Consider the following 12,471-nt stretch of genomic DNA (forward strand, 5'->3'; position numbering starts at 1 on the left):
AAGTTTGGAGTAACATAATCTAGACTATGAAAATGGAACTATTTCATTTGAGAATGAATCCAACTTTCTATATCCTTCAGAAGTATATATATTTTTTAATCCAAGAATGAACATAAACTATATGAAAACCTGTTTTCTATTTTATTATTTGATGTTCATCTTAATAAGTGTCAAAATCTAGTGCTGTCTTGAGAATGTCATTTAAAATTCCATTTTTAATATTTTATTTTATTTTTTATTATTTTATTATTTATTTTGTGTGTATGTGTGTATTGCCGGCATGTAGGTAAGTGCACCCGTGTTGTGCAATGCCCACAGAAGACAGAAAGGCTGTTGGCTCCCCTGGAACTAGAGTTACAGACAGCTGTTAGCTGCCATGTGGGTGCTGGGATTCGAACCTGGGTCTTCTGGAAGAACAGTCAGTATTCTTAACTGCTGAGCCATCTCTCATTTGGAGATATTAGGGAAATGGAGTAAATTTTTTTTCAATATTTAAAGGCAATTTGTTCGTGTAAAATCTAGCTTTGTGATACCAGAGATACCAAATATGTTCAATTATTTTGTAACTTATTTTTAAAGCTTGGCAAAATATTGTAACAATCTAGAATCTAAAACTTCAGTTTCGCCTTTTAAAATTACTTTCTGTTGTCTCCACAGTTTTGTCATTTTTTCATTCATTCAGCAGGGTAGGGCTGGGACTAGAGTAAGGCAAGCAAAGAGCAGGATCTCAGAGGTGAGCACCTCCTTAAATTTTGTACCATAGGGCCCAATGTGGTGGTACACACCTATAATCCCAGCACTCAGAAGCAGAGGCAGGTACATCTCTGTGAGTTTGAAATCAACCTGGTCTAGATAGCAAGTTCCAGGCAGCCAGGGTTATGTAGTGAGACTCTATCTCAAAAAAAAAAAAAAAAAAAGAATTCATATCTTAGGTCCTTTGCTTGTCTCACCTTAATTTTAATCTAGTATAAGGGTATAAAAGTTAAAAAAAAAACATGGTGACTCAGGATTTCTAAGATAACTCTAAATTATTACTGCCCCCCTTTTCCCTTCCTTTATTGAAGAGAGGCAAGTATGTGGAACCACCTGAAAGGTAGAAAAGAAATGGAACCAAGGGGCCCTTTCCTAGAAGCAGAAAGGAAATCATGGAAACTTGTCCTATAAAGGACAGAGGATACTCCATCAGTCATCACTTGAGCACAGCACTAGCTAGGAGTAAGATACAAGGAGTAAGCTGATGAAAAATCTGAAACAGGGGGCTGGAGAGATGGCTCAGTGGTTAAGAACACTTTCTGTTCTTCCAGAGGACCCAGTTTGACTCCCAGCACCTACATGGTAGCTAACAACTGTTTGTAACTCCAGTTCCAGAGGATCCTACACCCTTTTCTTGTCTCCACAGGCTTTGCACAACACAGGTACCACTGACATGCATGCAGGCAATACGCTCATACACATAAAATAAAGATAATAAATAATTTTTTAAAAAAAGAAAAAGAAAAATCCAAAGTAGTGTGTGTGTGTGTGTATGTGTGTTAGTTTTACAAGTATAATGTTCTAAATTTTAAAAATGGTAAAGGTGTTGTTTTATAATATATTCTAAACATAAATAGAGAAGATTAATTTTTTATAACTCTTCAGCTTAAAAAGTTTCTAGATCAGATTTGTTTATGTAAAGGAAACTCTTTAAAATTTTTAGTAAAATTATTTTTAGGGCCAATGAGATGGCCCTAAAGGGGTAAAGGCGCTTGCTGCAAGTCTAATGATCTGAGTTCAGTCCCCAGGTCCTACATGATAGAAAGAGAGAACTGACTCCCACAAGTTGTCCTTTGACTGCCACATGCATACCATAGCCATAACATGTATGTTCACACATATACTTACATACACAATAAATGAATAAACTGAAACAAAAAAAAATCCAACCTTATAATCTGGTATGAGCAATAACAATAAATATCTGAATTTATAATATAGATGAAGGTTTCACTAAGAGTAAATTAGTGTCTTTTAAAGAGAACACAGCCAGTGTGCAATAATCATTTGTGGACAGTGGAGTAAATGTAAAATTAGTACAGAATAAAATTTTAGCATTTTACTCATTAACGAGCTTTTGGTGTTTTACTATTTTTTCTTCACTGAACATTTACTCCTTTTACTACAAAATATTTTTCATGATGGTAGAATAAATGTGGATGAAGATAATATCATGATCTAAATGAGAGCTAGAATACTATCAATAAAATAAACTAGATATTAACCAATAAAATAAGATTTTAAAACTAAATAAAAGTTAAAACCATATGATAGTCAAGCTTTCACTGCATATATCTTACATGCATTAACTGTTGTATTCTATAATCTGAGTTCTCCTACCTATAATATATCCTAAAAGCAAACCACTATGAAATTCAGATGAAATTTACCATTATTTTCAGATAGAATTTACCATTACTTTCTGAAATTTACCATCATTCCTTGCCTGAATTTTTTCTTTCTTTCTTTAGGATCTGAGCAGCAAAGACATGAAGAGAGATTTATACATAGTTGCCCATGTGATCCGAATAGGTACTGTCTGTCTTATCCATTCTCATGATTAAGGCTGGCCCCATGTAGGATAAACATCTCCTATGCATGGACTTTGTTTTCTCCCCAGCTCTTTCCAACTATTTAGGGTCTCAGGGTTAGAGTGTAGCTTTTTTTTGAAGCTTTGCCTTAAGATCAGCCACTGCAGTAGCTAGGTTTGACAGAAGTGAATGCATTTCATTTCTCACTTTAAATCTTCTGTACCCTCTTCACTTTTGGACCCAAACTTTATTTTTAGTGGTCTGCCTTTTTACATTCTCTCAATCACATCACCTGCTTCTATATGTGTCTTTTCCCTCAGAGTTCTTACAGAGAGTTGACAGAGTGCCAGTTGAACAGGTGGTACATGCCCTTTGCTGTAGTTTGTGTCCAAAATTATGCACCTGTGACATTTTCCACAAAATTAGAGTTACTGTCACCACTCCAGAAGATGAGTAGCATCTCATTTCTACCCAAACTGAAATGGAAAAGGTGATTTTTACTGTTCTATTGTTGACTTGTCCATGCTCATTTCATGTTTTGGTGATATGACTAACCAAGTTTTCTTCATAGTTTGGATTCTAGCATATTGTGTACATTTTTGTCAAAAGATCTTTAATCCCTTGCCAATACAACTATTTTACTGCACTTCATAAAGCATTTATTGAGGTTCCAGCTTTTACAAGTCCACTTGCCACTGTTGCCACAACCTTGCTCCCCTGGAAAAGGAAGCAACCATCTACTTCTAAGATTGTTTTCACTCCCACAGAGCTTCTGAAACACCTTTGACATTAGAATTTGGTTGGAGGAAGAATACAAATGTCCTCCTTATCTGTTAATATATAGTTTATGCCCAATAGCTAAAAATGCTGAACTTTTATCTTTAATATGGCTGTCATAAACCTATCAGCATACTGATTTTTCTGAGAAATTCATGAAGTCTTATTTTCATTTGATTAATAAATGGACTGTTGGTGCTGATTTAGAGATAAATGAAAAGGTTGACTGAATGTGATTCAGAAAAAGAGCCATGACCAGAGGCTTATTTAGTGTTCCTCTGTACAGTTATCCTTAGATGACTCCATTAGCTCTTTATTCCTCTCACTTAAAGGCTCTCTTAGGTACCTGTAGCTCTGGCATCACTGGATAATCAGGAGATGTAGGAAAGGAGCTTGACACTTAGCCTGATTGTTCTTTTTTGCTATGCCCAAGGCCGGATGCTCCTGAATGATTCCAAGAAGGGTCCTGCTCACCTGCACTACAGAAGACCCTATGGCTGTGCAGTCCTAAGCATTTTGGATGTTCTGCAGTCACTCACAGAATTAAAAGAAGAAAAGGATTTTGTTCTTAAGGTTTACACGTGAGTAATGGACATTAGGAATATTAATGATTTGTAGCACAAGATATCTAGCATTCACTGAGAGAGCAGTTCTCAAGCCTTATGAACATAGACCACCACAATGTAGCATAGGGAGGTTGGTGAATATGAAGAGATTTTGATCTAAGGTTTAAGACCCAGGTACCTTTACTTTTTAAGTTTCCCAGGTACTGAAACTTTTGAATGTGATACCTTCTTTCCTAAATCTAAAATCCGATAGTACACATTTCTTGTTCACTCTAGAATGTTCATTTCTTTAGTATAATGAATCCATTTTATTATTTATTTACAGAAAAGCTAGCATATGAAAGTCTTATATGTCTAATGTTTGCACAACAGTTTTTGCAACTAAGCAGGCCAAGGATACAGATTGCTTCAAAGAATTATCATGAGTCAAGTTGCCCTGTTTGAAGAAAAACCAGAATTTTTGAGGAACCAAGATCTCACTCTTATTTCTGCCACCACAGATCTCTATATTATACCCAACCTGTCATGGAATTGCTTTTAGCATTCTTCAGTCAAGGGATTTGCCTTGTAGATGCAGTCCATCTCCTATCTCCTCATGGTCCTTGTTGAACAATAGGAAAAAAACATAACTAAGAAAAGAAACATAGAACTTAGGCATGTAGTCTGTTTGCCTCTGGAGATCTAGAAGTAAATAATAATGTTTAAAAATGATCAGTGGTGAATTTAGTGAGTTTTTGTTTTGTTTTGCTTTTGCATTTTAAATTTTTTTATTTTTAGAAGCATTTCATTACAGCTTTAACATACTCAATAACAATTTCCAGAGCAAAGATACATCTCTTTCAAAAGTGACTATAAAATTTTTAGGTTCACAGTTGAATTAATACAGTTATACAATATTGAACTCAGTATAAACCCTGTAAGACATAAAATTGAATGATTTTTAGGCGTGCGCCACCATGCATAAAATTGAATGAGTTTTTAACCTTTAAAAAATATCTCCATTTCATTTTAAAATATACTGTTTCTTACAGAAAGAATCATTGTTTTTACTAATAACACTTAGATGTTGGCACATGCATCTCTAATCTGTATGTATCTGATAATTACTAGTCATAGTCAGTTGCACTCGGATCTTTGGCACCTGTGTATGGATATAAAGTCATCAGGTAGATTTCAATGGTAATGTTTAACACCTCATTTTTTAACAGGACAGTTTTTGAGACAGAGTGCTATAGTCCAGGCTGACCTGAAAATCACTTAGTAGCCCCAGTTGGTCTCCACCTCATGGTGTTCCTCTTGTTTCACCCTCCTGAGTGCTAGGATTGCAGTCATGAGCTATCATGACCAGCTTTAAAATAAATAAATTTCTGAATAAAGAATTTAAGTCTGTCCTCTGGAGGCTGTGAGATTGAGGCTAGCCTGATCCACGTAGTGAGTTCCAGGCCAGCTAGGGCTGCAGGCAGAACCTTTCTCAAAAACAAACAAACAAACAAACAAACAAACAGAACCCACCACCCCTAAAAATACTTGTCCTCTATTAGTTTTTTAGAAATCTTTTAAAAATTTTTATTTATCTATTTATTTATGTGAATGAGTATTTTGCCTGCATGTATGTGTACCTGTGTTGTACAGTGTCCATGGAGACCAAAAGAGGGCATTGAATCCTCTGGAACTTGGAACTATGGATGGTAATTAGCCACCATGTGTGTGCTGGGAACTGAACCCAGGTGCTCTGCAAGAGCAGGGAGTGCTCTTAACCACTGAGCAATCTCTCTAGACTCTCCTCTGTCAGTTTTAACATAGTATCATTTTCCCAAATTAAGTCAAATATTGTCAATCATCTTGTCAATATAGTTTTACCATAATATTATATATGCATTTTCCTGTGTTATCTGTTCTGTCTGACTCAAACATGAAATGAACTTAATCCATATTTACATTTATTTCATGGTTTTCTATAATCAAGCATATTTGATAAGTTTCAAAATAGGTTTTTTTTAATACATTTTTCTTTGAGCTCTGCTTTGTTCAGAGTTGGAGACTTTATGGGGAAAAGATCTTGGAAATAGTCCTTTACAAAGAGAAAATTGTCCAGCTTTCTCTTCAGTATATGAGTAAGAGGTTTTTTTCCACTGATGGATGGTAGAGCCTTCTCCTCTTTATACCTGCCTCCTTTGAAAAAGAGTAAACAGAAATCCAAAGTCATTACTATCATCTTACTTCACTGTGTCACTCCAATGGTGAAGAACTTAAGAATGGCATTCTAGAATTATATCTCTTTGCATGTAGCAGCTATTCCTTGCTTCAGTGAAAAATTCTCTTTACAGATAAGAACTTGCACATCAGCCCTTCTGAAATCATGCTGACAGGTTTATTTGCCTAATTGCCTCTAAAACAACAGCTTTCAGTACCAGTGTGCCACTTTGCAAGAAGTGGGATTCATGTGTAGTATTTTCTTAGCTCCTTCCTACAGGCTTTGTCAGTTTTAAAAAGCCAAAGAAAGATGTGTTTATAGCAAAGAATAATTTTTTTCTTTTGAGGGAGAATAAAGTTAAAATGTAGGATAATTTTCCAATTGTAAATGTTAACAGACTTTAAAACAGATTCCCAAATGTATGTTTGTGAATTTGATTTTTCATGAAATTTGGAATCCTTCTAGGATTAGTAATTTAAATCCACATCAGCACAGTAAACCAAGCCCTCAGGAGAAGCAGTACTTTCCAATACATTTCAGATGATATGTTTGTTGGTTCAATTAAATTGGAATCTTAAAGGGTTTACTAATTGCTATTAATAGTAGTTTAGCATTTTCTAGGATAGGATTTTGCATTTTATACAAATTTAAGCAATAAATTTGCAAATATCTCCTTAGTTATTGACATTCTCATTATTTTTGCATTATTGAGACTCAGCTTTTACTAGAGAAGATTCAAATTCCTATCTTGTCTCTGCCAAAGCCACTACTGTGCTTTATAGTATTGTTAAATTTCATCTGCATATCGAAAGACACCAGTCCTTTTAAGAGAATTGCAGCCAGAAACTGAGACATGAAAACTAGGTTGTTTGCTGAGTCAGAAGTCTTTGAACCATAAATAAATAACCATTATGTGCAAGTCACTCTGATAGAAATTTCATATGTTTCTTGTTGGCTAGAAGGACGAAGGGGCACAGGAAGGCACAAGGGTGTTTTCCATGGAGCCTAGGGAACTGAAGAAAAGGAATGCCAGGAGCTAAAGTCAACATTTGGAGGAGATGGGTATCCATAAATAATGAATATGACCAAACGTAAGGAGATTCTGAATACATGGTAACCATTGTCCAGTTTCACAATGAAAAAAGTTTAAGTAAACATTTCTGTGCTAACTTTAATAAAATAGACATAGATAAACTAAATGTATAATTTTGGTTGTATTTTATATGTATGTAAATATATATTATAAATTATGTACCTGGGAACATAGTCTATAAAATTGAGAAGTATTGCTTATTCTCTATTCTTGCATTTTGTGAAAAAATTGCTCAGAGTTATCATATGTAGCCATACCATTATGACTTTGTTATGACTAGAGCCTCTTTCTGATGTATCCTTTGATTCCTTAATAATGTTTTCCCACCAGAAATTGATTTTCAGGCGTATATTAGTTGATTAAGCAGTTGCTGGGTGTTATTATTTTAAGTCCATGCATATGAACTCCTGATACAGCTACTTGCTTTTCTGCTTTTAGGGTGATTTTCCCCAGTAACATTCAGCGCTTCAATTTGGGTTTTGTAGTTATACCCAAAGCAGAATTATTAACTACCTCCCTACCACTACTTTCATCCCCTACCTTCCCAGAAATCAGTCAATCTCTCTCTCTCTCTCTCTTTCTATCTCTCTCTCTCTCAATCATATCTATTTTTGTGTGTATTAAACAAGGGATTTTTGTGTAACCATAGGTTTGGAGCTATTTCTTGGAACCTGGTGGGCTTATCAGTGGGTACATAAAGACCGTGATTCTCTCTGTGTCTTTCTTTCTCTCTCAGAATCTGTCAATAGCCAGTAGTTCAGAGATAGAGGGCAGGGTCCCCAGAGCTCCTCTTTTACTGATTATCGATAGATCAGACTTGGTGGACCCAGTACAGGTAACTACAGTTGTGAGTTAATGATTACAGTGATTGCATTGAGTCTAGAGAATGGCATTCACAACCCTTCACCCTGTCTTCCAGCTCCTGCATAGTTCAAACCTTTTTTCCCTTGATATTTATAATGTATTTGACTTTCAAACCAAGCTAAGAACTGGAACTTTCTCCAAATGATACAATGAGATATTTAGTCTTTATAGGCTTAGCTGTTAATCCATAATGGAAAATTGTAATGTTTCTTCTGTTAACAGATAATCTTTCAAGATTTTGTAGAATCAATTACTTGGTAAGTTCAGTTAGCCAGTTCCAAAAGAATCCTCTATAGATAGAACCAGAATTGTTGCTCCAGCTCTATGAATTATGCTTTATTTATACTGCTGAAAGGTTCTGATGAACCTTCGATAAGAATTTGACCAGCAAGCAACCCATTACTGTTTCTTCCTAGGGGAGACTTTTTTATACTAATTGCAGTTCAGAAACTGACAAATGTATGTACCCAGCATCTCATTTGCATCTGCCTGACTTAAAGCCTAGTAGTCTCCTGTAACCTTGAACTCTTAACTCTAACTTCTAGCCTTTTTTCATATTCTCGAATGGCCTTTTTAATACTAGAAATACAAGAATTTATACTATTTCATTTCTACCTTGTATATTTTTTGCTTTCCCTCTTATTTGTGCTCCTGCTTCTCTCCCTCTACTATAATGACACATAATTCAAGGATGGGAATTGCAGCATATATGTTCATGTTGTTTCATCATGTGATACATGTACTTCCAAAAGAAGGATGTAAATTGGTATTTTGCAAACTGTCCATTGCTTTTAATGATGAGACTACCTATTCATTAAAAATAAGTTACCATTATTATTTCATAAAGCCAATTATTGATACTGTTTTATCTTTTATGATCTTGGCTTAATTACTTAAGTTTTCTGAGCATCCATTTCTGATCTTTTAAATAGAACTAATGGTTGTCTGCTTCATAAGGTTATGTATATGTCCGTATTTTAATACATTCATGTTGCTTAAAATGAACTATGTCACTGGGCGTGGTGGCACATGCCTTTAATCCCACCACTTGGGAGGCAGAAGCAGGTGAATCTCTGAAATTGAGTCCAGCCTAGGCTTTATAGTGTAACGAGTTCTAGGTCAGCTAAGGCTACAAGGAAACCCGATCTCAAGAAAGAAAAGAATATGCTTATGCTTACAGAATTGAGGTTTTGTAATTTCATTTTGTAAAACAATGATTAATAAATTTATTTGGTAACAGGACACTTTCTCAAATAGAACCATCCTCAAGGAACCCAATTTGAAACCACAACCCAAATGCTTTCATTTCATGCTAATTCTGATCATAGCATTAGGTGTTTTGTTTTGTTTTGTTTTGTTTTGTTTTGTGTGTGTGTGTGTGTGTGTGTGTGTGTGTGTGTGTGTGTGTGTTCGTTTGTGGGTATGTTCATGTACATGGATGTATGTGGGTGTGGAGGCCAGGTTAACCTCAGTGTTACTCCTCAAGAGCCATATACCTTATTTCTAAAGATGAGGTCTCTCCCTGGGATTTGGGATCACTAATTAGGCTAGGCTGGCTCATCAATGAACCTCAGAGATCCTCCTGTCTTTACTTCCCCAGCACTAAAATCACAAGTGTCTACCACACCTGGCTTTTTATGTGGGTTCTGGTGATTGAATTTGGGTCCTCATGCTTGTACAGTTGGCACGTCACTGACTTGCTATCTCCCATCGGAACTTTGGAGGTTTTAGTCTTTAATATTTTATTTATTACTTTTATTTTTGTATACGAGTGTATTGCCTGCATGTATGTAAGTGCACTTCATGCAGTGCCTATGGTGGTCAGAAGATGGTGTTGGATTCCCCTGAAACTGGAATTATGGATGGTTGTTAGCCACCTTGTGGGTGCTGGAAATGAAACTCAGGTCCTCTGCAAGAGCAGCCAGTGCTCTTAACTGCTGAGCCATCTCTCCAGCCCCTGAGCTTTGTTTTTTTGATTGCCTACAATCTGCCTGATTCTATGATATGTTTAAAGATATTATAACTTAATCTCAGTAGTCATGGGCAATCCATATTGTTAATTGCCAATTTTATAGATGAGTAAATTGATGTTAACTTGGTTTCCCAAGTCACACAGCAATTTATAAAGCTAGGATTTGAACCCAACTCTTCTGACTCCTTCTGTTCCTTATCCATTCTACTGCTGTACATTTCAAGTACTCATATGGTATATTCCAAGAATCTACATTTGGGAGTTCAGTGGATGTAGATCCGAAATATAGACCTGTTAAACAACTATGTGACTTTGAGCCTACCACATGCCTCTCTGAGATGCAATTTCCTCTCGGTAAAATGAAGGTCATGGTGCCTGTTTTACAAGACTAGAGTAGATCTTCTGAGACAATGTACATAAAATAACGACCACACGCCTTTAATCCCAGCACTCGGGAGGCAGAGGCAGGGGAATCTCTGTGAGTTCAAGGCCAGCCTGGTCTACATAGTGAGTTCCAGGACAGCTGGGGATAAAGGGAGACCCTGTCTCAAAAAGACCAAAAAAATAAAAATAAAAATAACAACCACAGATGATACATGACTGTTTTCTACATTCCAGACATTCTTGGCAAACATTTGGCATGCTATTAATCCAATTAATCTTCCCATATACTTGATGAGCTTTAAAGCTCCTAGTTCGATGCCTGGCAGAAAAGGCGTACTCAGCTAGTATTAATTTCTCATTAGTCTTAGTTTAGCAAGAATTTGGCTTGATCGTGCTCTTCGCAACTTCTGCAGCTGAAACCACCATATTTCTTATGAAGCATGACATTATTAGATTTGTGAGAAGAGGGAGCTTCTGACATTACCAACATGAAAAATACTACATTATACTACAATTTCTTCCTTATAAGCTTTTCAAACATGTTTATGGTTTAGGTAGCTTCCTTCTGGACAACAGAGGACAGATGTGTCTCTTGAGAGCTCATTTTTAAAAAATTATTTATTTAATAACCACATGATTAGAAGAAGCATTTCATTACAGCTTTAACATATTCAGTAACACACTCCAGAGCAAGGATACATCTCTTTCAAAAGTGGCTGTAAATTTTTAGGTTCACAGTTGAATTACTACAGTTATACAGTATTGAACTCAGTATAAACCCTATAAGACATAAAATTGAATGAGTTTTTAACCTTTAAAAAAAGATCTTGCCCTTTACTTCCCTGGGCTGCACAGCCTCCAGTATCCTGGTCCCAGCACCCACCCTGGGGTTTATATTGAGTTCAATATTGTATAACTGTATTAATTCAACTGTGAACCTAAAAATTTACAGCCACTTTTGAAAGAGATGTATCCTTGCTCTGGAGTGTGTTACTGAATATGTTAAAGCTGTAATGAAATGCTTCTTCTAAAAAAATTGAGGCCCATGTGATGAAATGTATACATAGCAATTTCATCTCATAATGCAGAATACCTTCAGAAATTATATAGCTGAGGCTTTTTCTTAAAAAAAAAAGAAGCAAGAATAGAAATTACCTTTTCAGAGTTTTCTGAACCAAAAGTATATGATCTTGAATAAAAATGAAGATGGAAAGACTTGAAAAAAAGATCTCCATTTCATTTTAAAATATATTGTTTCATACAGGAAAAACTCATTTTTAGTGCTTAGATGTTCACACACGCATCTCTAATCTCTATGTATCTGATTATTACCAGTCGCAGTCCATTACTTTCTGAGAACCTTAGCACCTGAGCATGGATATAAAGTCATCAGGTAGATTTCAATGGTAATGTTTTTCACCTCTACTAATTAATAAGGAACAAATTTTTATGCTTCTCCCTCAAATATAACTCATTTTTTATTTGTTGATTTTATTTGTTGATTTCATACAGAACGTCCCAAACAATCTTATTCATCTATATACCTACATCCCAAATGGCACCCTCCCATAGCCTCCCCTTCCCCACTGGAGCCCATATACTCTGTCATCCCTGTTACTCTCCACTATGTTGTCAGCACCCCCAGCCATTCCCCAGTGCTTGTCCATCCGCTGAATCTAGTTACCCTATCTAGAGTTCCTTGTTTTAGGGAGATTAGCTCTTCTTCATCTAGCAGCAATCAGTTGCCAATATTACTTTAGGTAAGAATGGGGTCTGCTGGGGCTGGAGAGATGGCTCAGCTGTTGAGAGCACTTACTGTTCTTACAGAGGACCCAGGTTTGATTCCCAGGACCCACATGGCACCTACAAACCATCCTTAACTCCAGTTCCAGGGGAATCTGAAACCCTCTTCTGAGCTCTGCAGCATTACACATCATGGGTGCACTCACATAGATGCACGCAATACACTCATACACATAAAATAAAAATAATAAGGCCGGGCGTGTTGGCGCATGCCTATAGTCCCAGCACTTGGGAGGCAGAGGCAGGTGGATCTC

The 12,471-nt window shown here is 36.1% G+C and overlaps 1 protein-coding gene across 1 annotated transcript in view; it reads left to right on the forward strand.

Moving 5' to 3' along the window:
• The window catches only part of Dock3 (dedicator of cytokinesis 3), a 480,991-nt gene that overhangs the window by 280,352 nt on the left and 188,168 nt on the right, over positions 1–12,471 (forward strand). Inside the window, exons 10-11 of the mRNA XM_029554349.1 lie at positions 2,505–2,565; positions 3,775–3,922. Of these exons, the coding sequence (XP_029410209.1) occupies positions 2,505–2,565; positions 3,775–3,922 (209 nt within the window). The remainder of the gene's footprint in view (positions 1–2,504; positions 2,566–3,774; positions 3,923–12,471) is intronic.

The sequence above is a fragment of the Nannospalax galili genome, unplaced genomic scaffold, assembly GCF_000622305.1.
Source record: "Nannospalax galili isolate Female #2095 unplaced genomic scaffold, S.galili_v1.0 scaffold851, whole genome shotgun sequence".
NCBI classification, from domain to species: Eukaryota; Metazoa; Chordata; class Mammalia; order Rodentia; family Spalacidae; genus Nannospalax; species Nannospalax galili.